Source organism: Lactuca saligna, chromosome 1 (genome assembly GCF_052625555.1).
Source record: "Lactuca saligna cultivar CGN05327 chromosome 1, ASM5262555v1, whole genome shotgun sequence".
Classification (NCBI taxonomy): Eukaryota; Viridiplantae; Streptophyta; class Magnoliopsida; order Asterales; family Asteraceae; genus Lactuca; species Lactuca saligna.
Genome location: NC_136417.1, coordinates 15,103,460 through 15,126,077, shown reverse-complemented (window position 1 = coordinate 15,126,077; position 22,618 = coordinate 15,103,460). Strand labels below are relative to the sequence as shown.

Sequence of the window (22,618 nt, the reverse complement as noted above, 5' to 3'; positions counted from 1 at the left end):
CAGGGTATCAACTATCAATTTCACAGAAGCCGTAGACTACTCCTGAAGAATTTTCTATTTCTCATTTTAATGTGGAAAAGGTGTAGAATATACATAATCAGCCAACAAAAACTGACGAGCTCTACATGCTAGCTTGTACCTCCGGTCTTTTTTATTCCTAAGACAAACGGTGAATTAAATCGATGAGTTGTTATTCCAATTACGTATAGACTGCCAAAATGGAACTAAAACCATAATCACAGAATTTTAGTGTTGCCTTGTCGTTTGAAACATCTAACTTATAGAAACACGGCAACTGATTCCTATTTCAGTATTCTAGAAAAATATAATAGAAAAAAAAAAGTTTCAGCCATGTGGAAAGAAGTTGTAACAAGGAAGTGTTGATTTAAAATTGTTTTAACAATAACTTCTGAATCTATTATTCAGATAAATCAAACAGATAGGATAGACATATGTTTGATGATAAATGGAGAAAGGTTTTTTTTATCATGTATTTCCATTGAGTCTTCCATGCTTATTTCTCATATTTTCTATGCGGATGATGCAGTTTTTCTTGGAGATTGGAAAGAGTCAAATTTTACTAACATTGTTAGTATTTTGCAGTGTTTTTTCTTGGCTTTCGGTTTAATGATAAATATGTATAAATCTCGGCTTTTAGGTGCTGGTGTGCCTTTCAAGGAGTTATAGATGGTGGCTAAGTGTATTGGTTGTGTTGCTTTAAAATTTCCTTTTATGCACCTTGGTTCTATGGTGGGAGGTTCTATGTCTCGATTACGGTCTTGGTCGGAAGTGCTTCAAAAAGTTATTCTGAGGTTGTCTAAATGGAAAATTAATTTTTTTTATGGTTGGGGGCATCTTACTTTGATTAAATATGTTCTTGGTTTCGTGCCTTCTTATTTTATGTCGCTCTTCAAGGCTCCGATTGGCATTATTGATAGGCTTGAGTCCTTGAGAAGTTCATTTTTTAGATGAGTGGATATTCATGACAGAAAATTGCTTGGATTTATTGGAATAAGGTGCTACCTGTGAAAGAAAATGGTGGTTTAGGTGTTGGTAGTTTCTTTTCCCTAAATAGAGTGCTTTTGTTTAAGTGGATTTAGAGGTTTTTGTCTAATCCAGATACGTTATGGGTTTGTGTTATTAAGGTGATTTATGGAAATAATGGTTGTTTAGGTCATATGATTCTTCCTAAACGGTCCTCTATTTGGGTTTCTATTTTATTTGTTATGTTTGATTTGCAGAAAAAAGGGATAGATTTATTTGCAAACTGTAAGAAGTTGATTGGAAATGGTGTTGATTCTTTGTTTTGGACAGATGTGTGGATTGGTGATATTCCAATTAAGGATCGATTCCCTCGTTTATATGATTTAGAGCTAAACAATAATGCTTCGATAGTTGTCCAGTTTGGTGCTATCTTGTGGTTTGATTCTTTTCGTCATTCTTGCTTGGGTGGCATTGAAAGTGAGAAAGCTGCTAGTCTTAATTCTTGCTTGGAGTTAATTAACCTTAATTCTTTTCCTGATAGATGGGTTTGGGATCTTGAGGTTTTGGGTGGCTTCACAGTCCGTTCTACTCGTCATTAGATAGACTTGATTTATCTTGGATCGACTTCTTCGGCTTCTAGATAGGTGAGGGTGGTTCCTATTAAAGTTATGTGTTTTGTTGGAGAATGTTTTTCGATAGGTTACCTATTCGAGTAAACTTGTCTAAAAAGGGTATGGATGTTCCTTCGATTTTGTGTCCCATTTGTTATCTTATGGTTGAAGATGTCAATCATCTTTTCTTCTCTTGCCCTTTTGCTAAGGCAGTGATCGAAAATATTTTGTCTTGGTGGGATTTAGATGCGTATTTTTTTTCAATCTATTGAAGACGGAAGGCGTGGTTTGATTCTGTCAAATTGAAGAAGAAAGTTAAGGAGGTTTTGGAAGGTGTTTTTTTTCACTTGGTGGTACATTTGGATGTTTAGAAATAAGATCATTTTTTGGTAATGAGCTTCTAAAAAGGAGTCTTATTTTTTATGACATAGTTTCTCATTCTTTTATTTAGTGTTCTAGTAGGTCTAAGTTTCATCTCAATTGGGTATTGTGGCTTAAAAGCCCAATTTTAACCTTATTGCAATGCTGGTTGAACCTTCCTTTCTCGCTTCTTGCTAGTTTTTTTTTTTTTTTTTGTGTTGATATATTTCTGCCCTTCTAAAAAAACAGATAGGATAAACATCGGTAGATAATAGTAAAAAAGTCAATTTAATCAATTGAATCAACAAACGAACAATATGAAATTATACATTAGTAATTGACCAGATGAAATCTTTAATGCACTAATGGTTCATTATTGACTGATAGAATGAGAGAAAGAGGAAGAGAAAGGACAGAGAAAAATCAAAAAGTCTTCATGACCGGGGAAAAAATAATTGAAGGGGGGGGGGGGGGGGATTGTGAGAACATGGAGGAGAACGAAAAAGGAAATCGAATCCATGGTTTATAAGAGTCTCTATAAGAAAGTTAAGGACCAGACACAAATTAGAGATTTACCTCAACACTAAGACTTGATTTCCAGATAACAGGGTAGGAATAAGATTCTTCAGGGTTGTGCATCACGAGCGGTAGTACGAGTGCTTGAGAATATAGATAGATATGGTGTAATATGATGCTTAAAAGTAACCAATATAAAAAACGAGCTTCATTTGCCCAAGAAATATCATTTTCTAAAGAGAGAAAATGGAAGAGAAGAACTTAATAGCTTTTGGTTCTAGTTTATTGATCACTTTTACTTGGAACGCCATATTGACAACCTTGAAGACTTGATTTTCAAAAGGCTTTATGAAAGAATAAAAAACCTAATTACCAATAACCAATAGGAAAGAGGCAGAAAAGGATTGTGGTGTATAGGTTGAGGGAGGTGGAATGATTGTGAGAGGCGCCAATGGGTGAGAAGGAAAGAGGGATTTGCTCTTCTCTTCTTGATAAAAAATGAAAAGTGGGAAATACATGGCAGAATATATGTAGGCGGTGTGTATCATGTGTGTGAAAATGTACAAGTGTCCAAAAAAATGATTGTGGTCTACGCTTCATTTTGTTGTGGCGGAAAATGAATATCCAGATGGGAAAATGGAGCCTAGAAGCCTGCCAAAAAATCTCATGAATGATGAATCCATATAAATGTGATATGTTTAAATGCTTCATCGGACACAGTAAATGATCTAAACATAATTATAATAATTCAAAGCAACCCAACATCTTAGATTGTTTAGAGCCCAACCCACAATCTAATTATTTTATAATTTTTAATGCGGCGTTTCATTTTTGAAGAAAACCTTTGCGTTTATATATATATATATATATATATATATATATATATATATATGTGTGTGTGTGTGTGTGTGTGTGTGTGTATTTTGTGGGTAGCATCTTGTGTATCACTTTACATGAAGATCTTCTTCTAAACTGATAACTCATATACATTCTCTTAGTTTTTCTTAATTACTCTTTGAATGTACTCATGGCCATCCAATAAAGAGATACAGAGTGATGAATGAATTGATTGTATACTATATTGAACAAATACATTTAATTATATACACATTAACCTGAGACTAAGAAGGAGATAAATTCTCCTGTTCCTACGCTATAGCTGTTGACTCTAGAAGCATTCAAAAGCATACGTTTACAATACTAAGTCTAAGTGTGTACAATAAAACTATTAATGCTATTACCCCCGACAAGCTCAAGGGCGGGACAAACTTGAAGCTTGGATCGTAGAAAAGAAACTCTATCTTTGGCCAATGGTTTTGTAAAGATATCAACAAGTTGATCAACCGATGATACATGACATATTTGTAGTTGGCCAGATTCAACTTGTTCACGAATAAAATGAAAATCCAAAGCTATGTGTTTGGATCTTGTGCTGATGACATGATTTTTTGTCACGAAAATAGCCGCTACATTATCACAAATCAGAATTGGAGACGCTGTAAGAGGTGCACGAAGATCACTTATAAGAAGTTTCAGCCACATTAGTTCAGCTGTGGTGTAAGCTAAGGACCGGTACTCAGCTTCAGTACTTGATCGAGCAACCAACTTTTGCTTTCTCAATGTCCAACTAATGAGATTGGATCCATGAAAAATAGCATATCCATATTGAGAGCAACTATCATCAACTTCAGAATTCCAGCTCGAGTCGGAGAAAGCGTGAAGACCATTGGCTTTAGTAGTTTTGAAGTAAAGACAGTGATGTAGTGTACCTTTAAGATATCAAAGAATCCGTTTTACCGCTTGCTAATGCTGATTTGTTGGAGAATGCATATATTGGGAAACTCGATTGACAGAATAAGAAATGTTCGGTGGGTTATGGTTGTGAATTGGAGTGAACCCACAACCTGTCGATACATTTTTGGGTCCGAGAATGGGTCTCCGTCTTTTTGAAGTTTAGAGTAAGGATCAGCAGGTGTTGTCATTGGGGAAGCCAAGAACATATTGCTACGATTTAGTATATCGGTGATGTAGGCTTGTTGAGACAGAGTAAGGCCGGATTTCGTTCTTGTGGTCTGAAGACCAAGGAAGAAATTCAGATCACCAAGATCTTTGAGAGAAACCATGTTGTTTAACCTGTCAATAAACTTTTGAGGAGATGTATTGTCAGTACCGGTGATGATTAAGTCATCCACATATACCTAAACATAAATATTAACTTTAGTAGTAATGTGGACAAACAAGGATGTATCCGATTGACAAGCCCGAAAACCGTTTGACACTAGGTAGGTTTTGAGCTTGTTGAACCATGCTCTAGGTGCCTGTTTGAGGCCATAAAGAGCTTTGTTTAGACGGAAAACAAGATTAGGGCGAGTAGTGTCTTCAAAAACCCTTGGGTTGTCTCATGTATACCTCCTCCGAGAAATCCCCATTGAGAAAGGCATTGTTGATGTCTAACTGTCTAATTCGCCATCCATTTGACAAAGCAATAGATAACACAACACGAATTGTGGTTGGTTTAATCACCGGACTGAATGTATCAAAATAATCTACCCCTTCTTCTTGACTGAAACCCTGAGCCACAAGTCGTGCCTTATGTCGTTCTATAGTTCCATCTGCTCGCTTTTTGATCCTGTAAATCCACTTACAACCAACAATATTAGTGTTAGTGGGACAAGTAACAAGTGACCATGTATTATTTCGCATGAGGGCATCATATTCTGCTTTCATCGCATCTTGCCAACACTTGTGCTTGACAGCTTGAGAAAAAAGACAGGTTCAATAGTGGAGGAAAGAACAGTGTTGAAGTATGATTGTATGCATAACTGGAATTTTGAGACGAAGAAGTAGGAATATCAGGTGATGTTTGAGTTAGGTTTTGAGGTAATGAGCTCGGATGTAGGGAAGTGGGTTCCACTATTGGTCCCGTGGGCTGTGGCGAGGAAGCAAATGGGGCAGATTGGGAAACAAGCTATTGGGTATCGATATTTGCAATAACAGATGGATTATTTTCAGAAGTAGATGGAATGTTTGGAGGCTGAATATCAGTTAGACTTGGATAGGGAAAAATGTCTTCATCAAGAATTACATGGCGAGAAATATATATTTTTGAAGTAGCATGATGATAACAAAGGTAGCCTTTATGAGATGCACTATAACTAATGAAAATGCATGGCTTTGAACAATAGTCAAGCTTGTGAGGATTATATGGTCTAAAATATGGATAACACAAACACCCAAAAGTTTTTAGAAAGGCATAATAAGGAATCTTTTGATATAGGCGTTGATATGGTGACTCATAATTAAGAATGGGAGTGATGGTGCGATTGTGAAAATAAGTGGTTGTTTTAAAAGCATGTTCCTAAAAAATTTGTGGAAGAGAGGATTGAGCTAAAAGTGTGAGTCCTTTTTCGACAATAACTCTATTTTGGCGTTCCACAACCCCATTTTGTTCTTGAGTGTGTGGACATGAGACTCTATGACTAATCTCGTGTTTAATAAGAAAAGATGAGACATTTCTATACTCTCCCCCCAATCAGATTGCATACTTTTTATATCACATTAGAACTGAGTTTTGACCATTGTTCGAAAGTTTAGAAACAATTGATAAACTTCTGATTTTTGAGACATAAAATAAATCCACACAAACTTAGTACAATCTTTAATGAATAACACAAAATATGGATGACTATTTATTGAATAAACTGGTGCGGGTCCCCAAACATCTGAATAAATTAATTCAAATGGTTTAGAGGATGTAACATGAGAAGTAGGAAGATGCAATCTATGACTTTTTGCTAACTGAAAAGAATCACAAACATTAAGAAATTGATTTGAAGACACTGGAAGTTGAAAAGTTAACACCAAACGACGTAGGATAGGTTCATGTGGATGTGCAAGCCTTCTATGCCATCCATGTAGAGAGATGCGGCTGCTGTTGAAGGCCATGGGAGACTGTCGAAAGGAATGAGAAGGTAGCCAATATAAACCTTGATGTCAATCCCCGCGGAGGATTGTATGCCCCTACAATGTCTTAACAAAACATGATTTAGGGAAAAACTCCATGGATACATCATTGTCCTTTGTAAGTTTGGAAACACTAAGTAAACTTTTTGTGAGATCAAGGACAAGAAGCACATTTAGCAATTTTAGATTAGGCAAAACAGAGGAACCAACATGAGAAATAGATAGATGGTTACCATTTCCCACTTGAAGTTTATCATCTCCACTGTATGGCTCGGAAATGTTAAGTTTGGATATGTCAGGGGTTGTCACACCCCAAAACCAAGAACGGCGGAAACGTTCCGGGGTGGAGGACGTCATGTGAAGTATCATAACAGTGTAAAGTAGTAAACAAGCAACAACATCATCCATTGCATTAAAAGTAAAGTTTTAACACATGTGTGTTCTTTCATAATGTACAACAATAAAATGAATAATCAAAATAAGACGAGTCTTTTCTGTGTTCCGTCTTCTCAAAGCCTAGCCATCGTACCTGTCTAACTGGTGACCTGAGAATACAAGTTATTTTGAAAGCGAGTATCAACCTAAAGCTGCTGAATTCATAAGTATTTAAGTGTCATTGTCTTGTTTTGGAAAGCTGTTATGAATGCCTTGTAAATATTTAAATGAAACAATTGATATAAGTATGAAAACCCTAGAAAATCCCTTATTTCCTACTAGTATGAAATGTAGTCTTCTACCAAGACCCGAATGTTTTGCTATGATAATGATAGTTTTTCCTTCTTTTTGACTATTACGAACAGTACTTAGTCTAACTCTTTGTTTATGTGAATGTATCCTAAAATAAAGTAATAGGGAAAATATAATCATTTAAGTGTTATCCTTTTGTATTAGGATTAACACGACATCGCAATTTGCGAAATGTATAACCTTTGAACATTCGTAGATTGTTCAATTTTCCTCTGTAGCTACAGCAGGTGGGAGGAAGGGTTAGTCCCGTAAAAGTATTCCTAATATAAGTATTAACCGTAGGCATCCGTAGATGTTTATCAACCTCTGTAGCGAACAGTAGGCCCAAGGAATATTTAGTCCCGTAAAGGTACTCCTAGTATAAGTAATAACCGTAGGCATCCGTAGATGCTCATCAACCACTGGTGCTAACAGCCGAGATTCGGAATGGTTAGTCCCGTCTAGACATCCCATTGAATTGGGATAGTCAGGACAATTTACACAGAAGGTACTAATAAATCATCCTCGTGAATCGAGATACAAGTATTCACGTAAGTGTATATAGGTAAATGTATATACGTAAAGGTACTCATGTACTGTATTCAAGTAAGGTACTCATGTAAGTGTATCCATGTAAGCGTATGCATGTAAGTGTATTCATGTAACATGTAATGTATAGTATAGACTCATGAATGAACTAACTCCGATGTAATTCCTTGTAATAGGAATAGTGTTTTGTATCTTCTAACTATCCCTATAATAGTTAACTGGAAGGTAATTGATTGTCCAAGCAGGTTTATACACCCTTGCTACACAAGAGTGTGGGAACTGAATGAAGGATGAAAACTATAACATCAATACATATATAAGAACATAAGTGTATAGATATGGTTTTGTTCAAGAAGATAAAAATGGTTTTGTAAGACATCTAAGAGTTTTGAACAACAATTAACAATGACTTGATGTCATTTTAATAAACATTTCAAAAACTAATACATTTGATAACAAGGTATTTTAAGATAGAAAACCATTCATGCCTCACATTTTGAAGTATGTGAAATCTGGTGGATGAAAACACAGTTATAAAATGCATATGAGTGATTTAATAACATACTGTTTTCTACTTGTATCCCCCCCCCCCCCCCATTAAAGCATTTAAAATCATTTAAAACATTGATTAAGGGGTATGAACTCACCTGTTGTGAGTGGTTCTAACGGGTATGCGTGTAGGGATGAGAAGTTCCACGAATGAAGTCCCGAGACACAATAAGTCCTAAATGACATATAAGGACACATATTGACATGAATATAGTGTTTATAACATCTATATGAAAGGAAACATCTTCCGGGACTAGGAAACACCTTTACCAAGTGTTGGAATCACATGTGATTCAACATAGGAAGGTATAAAGGCACTCACATGAGTTTACTACAATGAGTTCACGGCCCAAGGGAGTTTACGGCCATAAACTCATGGCTACTCATGTGGGAATGCAAGCTTGAAGGCTAGGGAATGATTTAGGGACACTAGCTCTAACCTAGGATGAAAAGACCACTTTCCTTGGAGTTTTTGAGGAGTTCACGACCCTAATGAGTTTACTACCGTAAAATCATGGCCATTTATGTTTATGAGGGTCCTAAAGGTCATAAGGAAGCATTCTAACTTCAAGCCTAAGCCTTAGGAAGTTTTTGTGGCATCAAAACACCCCTAACTTGAGTTTACGGCCCATGGACCATTTGGTCATGTGTTTGGGGCCGAAAACACTCATGGGTGTTAGTATTTTGATTGTTTTGGGTCCTAGACACATCAAGTTAAAGTGTTATGCTAGTCTCTTGGCTTAATGAAGGCATTTAGGGCATTTTGGCAACTTAAAATGGAGTTCACGACCCAAGAACATCCTTGGCCGTGAACTCACTTTTAGCCCTTGATTCTTAATGTTTTTGATGTCTAAACAAGCCATGGTCAGTCTCTAGGTTTAGTTCCAAAGTTTGGAGGGACATTAGGCACTCTTTGGCCCTAAATTTAGTGTTCACGCTCCAAGAAGATCTTGGGCCGTGAACACCATTTACTTGGTGTTTTGAGGTTGTTTTCTAGCCTTAAACTCATTAGTGTACAAGTCCAAACTAGTTTCATTGCTTAAGGAAGGGACTAGGCACCATTTGGCCTTTATAAAAGAGTTTACTCTCCAAGTGTTCTTGGGCGGTAAACTCTCAATTCTTGCTGTTTTGTTATGATTTTGATGTTATTAGGCACAATCTAAGATATCTAATACAACTAGATAGAAGTACTCACGATTTGGGATGAAAACCCGAAGATCCGTGAGAGAAAATTCGGCTTTTCTCTAGTTGGAAATGTAACTAATGAATAAATATGGTTCAGAATCCTATATATAGTCCTGGGATTTTTGGTAGAAAATATTTTATTCAAGAATTGAACTCTAATATCATAGTGTTTTGGAATAACAGAGTTGCACAAAACCCTAGTGCATCCACTCTCCTGATATCTCCTTAAGTGTAAACCCTGAAATTCTCAAACTTATACCCAAAATTCTGGAAATTCACTGTAACTGTTCTAACTTCTATTGACTTGATATGGTTTGTTCAGAATGGAAATTTCGGGTTGTCACAGGGGTCACACGATCTGTTGCCCCAGTGTCAAAATACCAAGCTGGATCGAAAGCAGTGGTAGTGTTTTGTTGATGTGCCAAGTGGGCTTGTCGTTGGTTGTTGCGTGGATTAGGTTTTCGTGAGGGAAAGTCAACTTGATTTCCACGCTGCCAGCAGTTGATCGCTTCATGACCTGGTTTTGAGCACAACTGACATGTTGGTCAGAGTTTCTTCTGATCATAATTTCAATAATTGTTGGAAGAACTCGAGCCTTGAGTGGTTTGTTGACGTGGGTTGGAGCGATTCACATTAAGAGTCGTGGTAGGGGGTTGTTGAGTCAAAGCAGGACGAAGATGACCTTGTTCAAGTCGTGCTTCCTCCTGCAGTAGATAACCTGTAAGATCATCAATAGTTAGAGATTTTGTCTTCATCATGAAGGCAGTGATGAATGGCTCGTAAGACACATCAAGGCCATTTAGGACATAGTTAATTAAGTCCTCATCATGAATGGGATGAAGAGTTGGAGCCAATGAATCAGAGATAGATCTCTTCTTTTCAAGATACTCAATAATGGACATAGACCCCTTTTTAAGAGTCTGGAATTGGTTCTTGAGTTGCATTCGAGATGCACGTGTTTGAGCTTGAAACAATGTTTCAATGGTGGTCCATGCTAGGTGATATGAGGTGGTACGGGAAACCAAAGCATGAGCATGATCATACAACGTGTATTTTAACCATAAAAGAACAAAACAATCCATTTTCTTCCAAAGGGTATAGGCCGGATTGACAGCGGTGGTAGCTAGAACAACTTCGACTGCCGGTGCGGTGGCGGTGATCGGAACAACCTCAACAACAGGTACTTCAATTGTGGCAGGCAGCGGATTAGGTTTTAGCCCATATTCTTCTAGATCGAAGGTCTCCAAGGCAGAGATAATGGTGGTGTTCCAGAGAATGTAGTTAGATCGATCGAGTTTAACGGGTATGGTAGGGATCTGGAAATTTAGGTTTGAGTTGGTGGTGGTAGCAAGGTGAAGAAGATTTGGGGCCGCCATAGAAGATCGGGAAAAAATCCTAATAATCTCTGTGAAGCTCTGATACCATAAAGAGATACAGAGTGATGAATGAATTGATTGTATACTATATTGAACAAATACATTTAATTATATACACATTAACCTGAGACTAAGAAGGAGATAAATTCTCTTGTTCCTACGCTATAGCTGTTGGCTCTAGAAGCATTCAAAAGCACACGTTTACAATACTAAGTCTAAGTGTGTACAATAAAAGTATTAATACTATTATCCAATAACTTAGCCATGTATCCAATTAGTATCTTATGATATGTTACTCACATTATTATATACCTATTGTTGTGCAAATGATGGATTCATTTGCCAAGCAAACTAAATATAAATCATTTTGTCTAGCTCAACCTATGTGTCAGGTCCTATCGAGACAAGCTCAAAATGGTGCTATGTGACAATTTCTTGAGTCCTCTAAAGGAATCTTCTATCTTGATCTCTTTCAAGATATTTTCAACATATGCATAAGAATTTAAAACCTTAACATTCATCTTTATCTATCTCTACAGATTTTACATTCCAAAAATCTATCTTGTATTTCCTAAGTCTTTCATCTTAGAAACATTTTATGAGTCAAGGCAAAACAATCTTTCATAGTTGGAATGTGATTTATCATGATTAAGTATGTCTCATTCATACAAGATTAGGGATATCACTATTCTCACCAGTTCTTAGTAAACAAAAATGTTATCTTTATTTTGACATAAAAGCATGCCTTGTATTTATATATTAAAATGAGGATTCCAATCTTGATATGTTTGCTTTATATGCACAGATGGATATTAATCCTTATGGATTTTATTAAGATAAGATGTATTAAGAAAACCTCCAGGCTTAGTTGTGACAACCGTCAAAATTTGAGATAGTTCTAGATTTGAATAAACTTAGTTGCACATATAGGCATGACACATACTAGACTTTGTAACTATAAGCTAAGTTATAACCCACTAGAAACTTGGAAACAAGTAGAATCGAAGGATAGTGTACTTAGATTTCACATTGGTATGTGAATTCTACAACTACTTAACTGTAGTGGCTATCCATATTCGGGACATTCTTTGACTCGGACATATTTACATGAATCATGTAGACACTTCATGCACTTTACCTAGAAGTAGAAATTAGGTCCAAGTCTCATAGGAACTTAAGTCGTAGTTGAAACTATAAACAGTATACTTAATTCTTCAATTTCGCTTGAATCTCAGAATCACTACATAGAAATGCCAATAAACTGATAAAAATAAATTACAAATTATTTCTTACTTGAATAAGAGTTAGGAAACCCAAAAATAATTCAAAGCCTTAAAGATTCAATTTATTTTGATATCAAAAGATTTATTAAATCTCAATACCCTAAACACCCTAAAAACTCAAATTTATAAACTTTAACACCTACAAATCCATAAAATTTGGTATGGACTTTATAATATCAATTTAAATAACTAAATTTAGTAAAATATAATCAATGAGAAATTAAATTTAAGTCATTAATATTTAACCTTATTTTCAAAGCCAAAAATCAAGATTTCATGAGTAAAAACTATATTAAGGTGCAAATTTTATAAAAATTTGGTATTTTTATAAAAGATTTGAAATTTATAAAATTGGAAGAGAGAGAGAGAGAGGGGGGGGGGGGGGAGGGAGGGAGGGAGGGAGCCCCTCTCCCTTCAAAATTCCAGCTACCCTTTCTCCTCCTTCGTAAATTATCTACACAAAACATTTAATCATTTTACACAACCATGTACTCTTCACTTTTCTTTCACTCTTTCTCCTTCACACTCAACCACTCCAATTATCTATTTCTCTCTTGAACCTATCCGAAATCATCCATAACCTAAACCCATGAAATTTATGGTGTTCTTGGATGTTCTTGAAGCTTAACATCGAAGTCAAGGTAAAAGTGGTGTTTTAGGCTCTTGGAGGTTGTCTTCCTCTCTTTCACTCTTTCACTTTTCTTTAAAGTTTTACAAGTTTTCTTACACTTTCTTCTTCTTCTACACAATTCTTTATGAAAATTCATGTTCATAACCATGAATGTCGAGTTTGATGATGATTGTGGTAGGAATTCACCAAAGAACAACATGCATGATGTTTGATGGTGAAATCCAAGGACCGAAACCTATGTCAAACCCTAAAATATGGATTTTTACAAGCTTTAAATGTTTATCCACCACATGTATCCAATTCTTTCTTTGAAAACATCACTATGAAAAAATATGTCTATGCATGGTCTTCAAACTGTGATGCATGTGATAAACATCAACCTTAAAGGCTTGATGATCAAAGTACGTTGTTAATAGTGCATGTAAAGGATTTTGTTCACAAAAAAAATCTAAATCTCCTTTTCTGTTGAAAAGAAAATTTTCCTAGAATCCCAATAAGAAAATAAGAAGATCTGGAAAATCTCAAAAGTTGTTTTCATTTCTTTAATTTATTGTAAGTTATTTTAAGCTACTTTTTTAAAAACTTTTAATGATTTTAAAAATATCTTTAGGAAATATTTTAGTTAAATTCAGATTGCAATTTAGTTTTTGTATTTATCACTACAATTTATTACTTTTAACTATTTACAAAATATTCTTTGGTTTTTTAAGTGGAACTGAAATTTATATTTATATCAACATTATAATGTTATATTTAAGTTAACAATTTAAGTATTTTGTCCAAACTGTTCAAAAGTTGTAGCTTTAAACTGATAATGGTTTACATATAACAACATATTAAATCTAATAAATTAATTATAATATGTTAAACGTTAAAGACATAACTTTATACGTAGAAGTAAATATATTATTTTAAAATTCAAAATTTAGTTTATTTATGATGATACTTTAGGTTTGATATTTATTTAACATTATTAACTAACTTATAATCATTATTAGAAAAACACTACAATTTATCACTTTTAACTATTTACAAAATATTATTTGGGTTGTTTAAGTTAAACTAAAATTTGTATTTAAGTTTATACTATAATGTTATATATTTAAATTAATAATTTAAGTATTTTATACAAATAGTTCCAAAATTGTATCTTTAAAATGATAATGGTTTACATCCAACAATATATTAAAACTAATAAATTAAATATTATATGTTAAAAGTTCAAAAAAAAAAACATAACTTTATAAGTAGAAGTAAAAATATTATTTTAATATTGAAATTTAGTTTATGTATGATTATACTTTAGATTTGATATTTATTTAACCTAATTAAGCAAATTATAATTATTATTAGAAAGAAATTAAAAAGTCATGGGAGTTTCAAATGAATGTGGTGAAAGGAAAAATATATGGAAGTTTCAAATGAATGTGGTGACAGGAAAAATGTCAGTTTTATAAGTATATAATGATTACGTTCTTCCATATATCCAGAATGAGGAATTACATCGTTGTTAAACTAAAAGATGGTAATTACTAAAACAGGTTCAGAAAACGAATGTCAAATTGAATAAAAAATACCTAACAAATCTGTCAAACATTTAAACAAGGAAATTCATGACACACATGATGTGTCTTCCAACTTCTTAGTTCCTGAAGATACATATGTATAAAACAATACGTCAATAATAATATTGGTGAGCTTTTTAGGTTTTGACTTTGTAATTTTTTATAATCGAAAGTGTGTTTAGACTCATGAATTATAAAAGTGAAATGCAACATGTTTTACCCTTGTAAACCTATACAAGTAAAAGATATTTTTTATCGTTCTTAATCCTTATGTTTTTATAATCAAATGCGTGTCCAGACTAATGGATTATAAAGTGTAAAGTACAACATGTTCTAGGCTTGTAAACCATACAAATAAAAGAGGGTTGCTTATTGTTTTGACTCCTTATGTTTTTATAATCAAAAGTGTGTCTAGACTAATGAATTATAAAATGCAATACGTTTTACACTTGTAATCCCATACAAGTAAAAATGTTTTGTTTATCCACATAACTTGTCAAACCTAAGTTATAATTTGATAAAATTTCATCTCGAGTTAAATATTTATTTTTTCAATTAAATCAATGTTTGACACTAAAACATTTGAATAAATCATTCTCATTTTATTCTTGCACATTCTGGAATGAATTTGTGAGGTTTTCTAATGAGCTTATAACCGAACTACAAACGAGAAGCCTCTGTAAGACACAGTGATTAGACTCGTTAGACGGCGGTTGTAGTTAGTAACCACAGGCGGGGCTGTCAACCCATATAGATTTATACCAATAAGTTTCATGCTCCTTGGTGATTAACGATTATAGCACATAGGGCTTTTACTAAGTTTTCATGTTCTTAGTGGATGAAGAGTACCATTCTTATATAAAGGTTCCCGTAATTATCACATCCATAATTGTGTGTGTGTGCTTAAGTCCCTAAATTTTAATGAAAAGTTTGTTTGACTAAATTGTTCAAGTTGTTCAAGAAAGTAAATGAAACTTTAAAAAGTGAAGTTATAAAGTTTTCTATACTTTGTGCTTAAATCCCTAAACTTAGACTTTAAATTGTAGTATAAGTTTTCTGACAAAAATCGGACAACATAACAGTTGTGTTTTTACTAAAATCCGGATTTCAACCTATGTGAAATTAACCAATAAATAACATAATTTGAAAAACAAATCTACAAACAAATCAGTTATTAAACCGAAATAATAATAAACTCACTTTTACTATATTTTATTCCAAATGAAGTTAAATAACATTTTTTCATGAAATGATGTCTTTAATTTACACACACACACACATATATATATATATATATATATGTGTATGTGTGTGTGTGTATATATATATATATATATATATATATATATATATTATGATTCAGTAAGTAAAAGTACATACATTCATATTATTATCAACAAATGTAAATATGTACTCGAATCATCGTTTTATCTATGAACTTCATTTTATACCTAGTGGTTTCGTGTTAGGTTCGAAGATCGGGGCTTAGTTCGTGATTTTCTCGACTTTGCCTTCAAGGTTTTTGAACAAAACGTGAACTCGGGCTTGTGTATCTTCACTTGAAAAGCTTAGAAAATCATCTCCTTTACAATTACAACCATCAGGACTATTTTGAATAAGTAACACAAACGAGAGGGTGGTGGGAGAGTGGTTGTTCCGTCGAGAAAAAGGGAGGACCGATAGGAGGCTGTCACCATCAACAATGGTGATGAGGGTATGCTCCAATTAAAGGGAGGACCGACATGAGGCTATTCTTTTTCTGTTGCAAGAAACACAAAAGAAGGGAGTGGCTGAAGAAATCAGCGACTTCAGGGGGTTTGGCAGCTCCGATCGACATGAAAGAGAGGAATGGAAAGAGATTGCTACCACTTTGTTCTCTCCGGAAAACAACATACATCCAGTGTGTTTCTTGGCAACCAATTGAAGAAGAAAAATATAGAATGGAAGAAGAGTCTTCTAGTGAGTTTGAGTGGCTGATGAAATGTGAAGGAATTTCCTATCTTGGATGTCATTTATGCTCCATAGTTGGTGTACTTTAAGTGAAAATAACAAGCAATGTCTTGACTTTTTAATCATGCATGCATGTGTACTTGGCTATTTGGTGCATGTGAGATAGGATGAGGGAGGTTATGTGAGGACAGGGTCGGTCCGTTGATTTTAGGGGCCCGGTGCGAAACTAAAAAATGGGCCCCTAAATATATATTTATTTTTTACTTATATCAAAAATTCATTAATTATTTCATAATTGTTATAATATGAAGCAAAAGAAAAGAACGATCATACAATAGATAATCTTAGACAACTACATGAATCGCGAGACTCTCCTAGCATTCTTGGAAGCAAAATTGTTCACCAACTCTTCATAATCAATAGTCTCCAATATAACGTTCTCAATAGCTATTATCGCCAATCCATTAAGTCTTTATTGTGACATTGTGGACCTTAGGTAGGACTTCAACAACTTTAGCTTTGAAAAACTTCTTTCTGCAGACGCGACCGTTACGGGAATAGTCAACAAGATTTTGTAGGCAATAATTGCATTAGGAAAACAATCGACTTTTTTCATATACTTTAAAACATCAATAGGGCTCGTAATTTCACTCGGTAAGAACATGTCAAGCAGCTTTAACTCCATATAAAGTTCATTAGAATCGATATCTGATTGTTCACCAGACTTAAGTGTGGCTTCAAGACGGCGACAACATGACTTGAGATCTTTGTCATCAAATTCCTTCATTTTTTTTGGAAACAAAAAACCAAAAATATTTTCATACGCTTTGTATTGTTGAAATCTTGTTTTAAGAGAAGCACTCGCTTGATCAACAATATATAAAAAGTAATTAACTTTAAAATTCTCCTCGGCTGAAAATACAACATCTTGATCACTTGAATTCTCATGAAATTGTTTTTTTCTACTAACCGGCCGCTTTTGAGAGAATACCGGATCAATATTCATTTCAACGGAAAGTTCCTTCGCATCATCAATTGCCTTGGAGAACCCTGTTTCTCTAAACTCTTTGAAGTACTCAATTAGCATATTCACTTCGTTAATAGCAACATCGAGAAGCATATCTTTTGATTGTAATTTTTTGCTAACTAAGTTCACCATGTACAATATTTGATACCAAATGACTATGGATACCAAAAACTCAAATCCACCAAGCTCATTATTTGCTAGCGATTTAGCTTCACTTTGGATTTTAGCATCGTTGTCTTTTTCCGCAACTTCAAGTAAAGCTTCTCTTAAATCCGGAAGTTGTTGTCTAATAGCCTTCACACTATCAACACGGCTTTCCCACCGAGTGGCAGACAATGATTTTGGAGTCAAACCTTTGATATTCTCTTTCAGAATTTGCCACCTCTTAGTAGAATTGGAAAATATTGTATATACTCGTTGTATGACTCCAAAAAAATCTCTAGCTTTACTACAACTGTTAGCCATGTCACACAGTGCAAGATTAAGACTATGACAACCACATGGAGTATAAAATGCTCTAGAATTTATGTCCAAAAATCTCTTTTGAACTCCTTGATGTTTTCCTCTCATGTTTGATCCATTGTCATACCCTTGCCCCCGCATATCATCAATATCAAGACCAAGAGATTTTAATTCATCGTGTGTAATATCAAAGAGCCCTTTACCAGTTGTATCATTAACATTCAAAAAACCTAAAAAGGATTCTTCAACAGTAACATCATTGGAGGAGAAATTTACATACCTCACTATCAAAGACATTTGTTCTTGGTGACTTGTATCAGGGGTACAATCAAGTATGATGGAGTAATATTTTGCTTCCTTTACTTTTTTAATGATTTCTCGTTTAATTTCATCAGCTAGTAAAAGTATCACCTCATTTTGGATCTTGTGGCCAAGATAATGTACATGGATCTCATCATTTTTGATACGACGCACATGCTCTTTCATAACCAGGTCAAACTCTTCAAACATCTCAATCGCTCCAAGAAAGTTTCCATTACTCTTTTGATATAATTTTTCATTTGTTCCACGAAATGCTAAATTATATTTAGCCAAATATTTCACTAGTGCAATAATCCTCAATAGTACTTGTTTCCAATGCTCCCTTTCTTTCTTAAATTGATCATACACCACTTTATCAATTGTTTCATTAACTTTCAATCTTTCACGCATTTCAAACCAAGTAGCTAAATTTGTGAGATGATCTAAACCAAATTCATGCTCTTTAAGTCTTGTACTAAGATGTTGCCAATCTGCATAACCTTCACTATCTAATTGACCTTTCGGGATCCCTTTTCTAAATATTTTACAGCAAAAACAAAAAACTTTATCAAGCTCTTTCGAGTATACTAGCCATTCTCTGTTACATGTCTGTTTATTTGGCAGAGTTCTAGTATACATAGTTGCAGAAAACCGTCTAGAAAATCTATCAGGTGGACCCTTATCAATAGTATTATCTCTTTTAGGACCTTTCTCTACCAAACGTTTCACCATGTCTGTGCTTAGTCCATCCCAATTTCTTGGATCGAATATATCAACATTATTACTATTAACATTAACATCATCATCAACATCATCATCATCATCATCATCATCATCATCACCATCATCTTCAATGTTATCACCATCGTCATTACCATCATCAACATCAACACGATCTCCATCGAAATTAACATTATCAACATTAACATCATTAATTTGATCTCGTTCGACATCAACACCCAAATTATCAGGAATATCATCATTATTTTGATTTTGAGAAGGAACTTTAGGTTTTTTTTGGAAAAACTTATCTAGAGAACCACTGTTAGCCTTTGTTGATTCTTCAATTCTTTTTCTCTTTTTACGTTTTTGACTACCAGATAAATACTTAGGAGGCATTATTTCTGAAAATAAAATAACAATAATCAACCAAATACTCGATAAAAATTAAAACTATGATAAAAGAACTCTAAAAATCTAATTGAATATATCAAAAGGTTGAATGAGCAATACCAATAACAATGTAAACTAGAAAAAAAATACTAATGATTATAAAAAAATACTAATAATGATGAATTATAAATATTACCATTAGAGAAAGAAAAAAAAAACGAACCTTTTCTTATATCTTCCTTTGCTGCCGAATTGCCCAAACTCAACAAATAAATAAAAGAGGCTAAGGACTTATATGTAGTAATTAAATGTGTGTTTGTGTTAGATACTAATTCTATGTGATATACTTAGTTTAATTGGACTTATATATTAATTTAATTAAAGATGGGTTTGACATAGATAATTCCTTATGTGATAGATGTGTTTGTTACGTTTGAAATAAAAGAATATGTTGAACTATTATAATAAAAATAAAAAACAAAACTGCTTGTGCCAAGTTTAGATCTTGGGACTAAATGATAAATGTCAAGCGCCTTTACCATGTCGACCACCAATTTTTTGTTTACTTTAATTTCGACATCTCATATATAAATATATATATATATATATATATATATATATATATATATATATATGTATATATAATTATATAAATATCGGGCCCCCCAAACAATGCGGGCCCTGTGCGGTCGCACACCCGGCATATGTTAAGGGTCGGCATTGTGTGAGGAAGTAAAGAGCATGAGGGCGTGGAGTAGCATCGCTGGTGGATAACGTCTAAATGCATGGTTAAAGGTACAAACAAAGTGATGTCACACTTGTGACATAATAAATGTCATAAAAAGGGCTTTCTCGATTCATGTGCAAATTCCCAACATCCAATAATTTTTCCGAAAAGGGCAAATGGTAGTCTCGGGTATGCGGATTTCAATAATTTAGATGGACCTTAAGTCCGATATGTAGAACTCTAGGAAAAGATGTTTAAATTTTCGCGTCTAATTCGTCTTGATTCGACAGTTTTTGCGGCTTTGATAAATTGATGGGTTAAAAATATTGTGATTATGAAATCAAATATTATACCTATGTATGAGTTCAAAAACATTCTCGGAATTTCCATATTAGATGTGCAAGTACCTCAACAAACCAATTCGGTTTTTGTTTATTAAGAAAATCAGTATTATACTGATTTGATTTCTTAAAATGGACGTATATTCTGCATATAATCTTCGTTTTTGACGTTCTTTATATCCATGAAGTCTTGAGAGTATAATTTGTCCGATTTGATCATAAATTGGTCATAAGTATACTCGATGCAAAAATTTTATTTTTAGCGTCATAAATAGTAATTATGTTGTGATTTTTGGATATACGATTTGTTGAGGAATTTGAGATATTACAAATGTAACTATATATGAGTATTATATCTTTAGTACACTTTATAAAACACCATATTACTCACAATTGGTCATTAATATATAAGGGTTCGTAGTAGTTTAACTGCCGAGCATTGACCTATTTTTACCAATTGTTACATGTCGTTGGTTGAAGGAAGAAAGTCATAATGACTTTGTTAGAAGAAATCTCAATATATGTCATGAAAATGTCCAAGTTGGCAAGATTCAAAAGGAGTTTAAGTATTAGAGTTCCTTTCCGAGTGGAGGAATACTTAAAGCCTATATGATGGACTTAGATTGGAAATATTGCACATATAGGTCATGGGAGCTTTACGAATAAGTAGTATGTGTGCATGCTTGTGCCGTATTTTACTTGCTACATTTTACTCCTTACATACAAGTCCAAAAGATGATGATCAATCTTGCATATAAGAAAACAAATACCCGTTGCAATTAAAATACAAAGACCATTATAGGGGATCACAAATGCTAACCTTAGAGAAAATATTGATGGATATGGGTTGCATTAGGGACTCCAGTAGACATTGAATATATGATGGAAGTTTTATGGTGGGTAGATAGGGTTTGATGGGCAAATTTATAGCCCTATTTGATTTGTGGGTGACATTTTGATTGTTTATCGACCTTTAATGAAAAATCCACTCCACTAATTCATGCACCTATTTTCTTAAATATTATGCCATTAGTTGGTGCCATGTTATTATACTTTTAAGTTTTAACAACTTATTATACATTTGTTGTTGTTTTGTATTTTCTCGGAACCAAATTTTATTTAGAATATGATGTAGCAAAATATTGCTTGTATGTGGTTTGATATCATAGTTAAAATTTTACACGTGGGGTCCAAGAACTAACATTTATTTTTCTGCTTTTTGTTATAGTTTTAAGCATTTATGGTTTTTCTTAAACAGCATTAAGATAGAAAACAATAAGAAATTCTTTTTCATTAAATATTAATAATATGCAAGAACAAAGACCCTTACAAAAATGAGAACCAAAAGTGAAATCAGCATGACAACAAAAAAACATAAAAACTAAAGTAAATCCAAGCAACTCTACAGCTATGAACTTTTATTTCATTCTTTTGCAATTTGCATTTCTCCAATTTCTTTTCCATTTCTATTTTTTCCAACTTATATTTCTATAATTACAATTCCATTTCCATTATTTTCAACTGGTATTTCTCAAATTTTGTTTCCATTTTTTGATTGGTTCTTCATCTTCTGCATCATGTGTTGTTGATACAATTTTTCTTTGTAGTATTCAAATATATTTTCATCAAGTCACCAAAAATCACATTTCCATTATAAAGAATTAAAATTACTTCAAACAACAACTACATGTTAACTTTATTAGGTTAAAAAAAACCGGGAAATTAAGGGGTCGATCCATTAAATCCCCTACTAGGGTTGAGATCAGTCCAGGAAGGCAGGAAGTCCACATTCGAGCTCGATCTCCACAATTACACGTGAATTTTCTGCTAACCACCATCCTTGAACTCGAGAAGTAGAGCTTGAAGGAGATGAAATCATTGATAGTTGGACTTTTTCTTCAAATCGGGTGAAGTCGAGAATAAAACATGTACATGCTTTTTATGTGGATATGTTATTAGTACATCATTACCTACATCTGATATGTCGGGTAAGTTAACGATACACAATGTCAATATAAAAACTCTGAAGAGTCATCAATAACACGTAATGTTGGTCGCGATAGTTTTTTTTTTTTTTTTTTTTTTTGTGAAAATTTGGTTGCTTTTGTTAAAGAAATTAAAATATGTGGTTAAATATAAAAAGAATAGTTTTTTTTTTTTTTGTAATTTACCTGAACTTTTAGAGAACATTTAAGTTGTGAAACATGTTTTTTGAATGAACTTTTATCATCCATAACTTGTACACGGAACTTTGGACAACTTATACATGAAACTTTAGTTATAAAGTAAAAGTGGAAATCAAACACACTCAAACTTAACTTCACTTTCGTCATAGCATTCAAATCCAAAATAAGTTATAACTATTTTCAAAGAGTAAATAAATATTAACAAACGTAATTT

The 22,618-nt window shown here is 33.6% G+C and overlaps 1 protein-coding gene across 1 annotated transcript; it reads right to left on the bottom strand.

The window, feature by feature from the left end:
* Positions 1 to 16,720: 16,720 nt before the first annotated feature.
* LOC145002893 (uncharacterized) lies at positions 16,721 to 19,156 on the bottom strand. Its single transcript, XM_078962080.1, has 3 exons — positions 18,643 to 19,156; positions 17,357 to 18,528; positions 16,721 to 17,311 (listed from the first exon to the last, which is right to left on the bottom strand). The coding sequence occupies exons 1-3, from the start codon at positions 19,154 to 19,156 to the stop codon at positions 16,721 to 16,723; spliced, it is 2,277 nt and encodes a 758-aa protein (XP_078818206.1).
* Positions 19,157 to 22,618: the final 3,462 nt, after the last annotated feature.

Bases quoted from the DNA above. Each gene is read 5' to 3' on its own strand.
- LOC145002893 (XM_078962080.1), bottom strand. From the start codon at position 19,156: ATGCCTCCTAAGTATTTATCTGGTAGTCAAAAACGTAAAAAGAGAAAA. The intron at 18,529-18,642 runs GTAACAGAGAAT...AAGGTTATGCAG, and splicing joins TCTGCCAAATAAACAGACAT to ATTGGCAACATCTTAGTACA. The intron at 17,312-17,356 runs GTTGCTATTAAC...TACTTCAAAGAG, and splicing joins CAAAAGATATGCTTCTCGAT to TTTAGAGAAACAGGGTTCTC.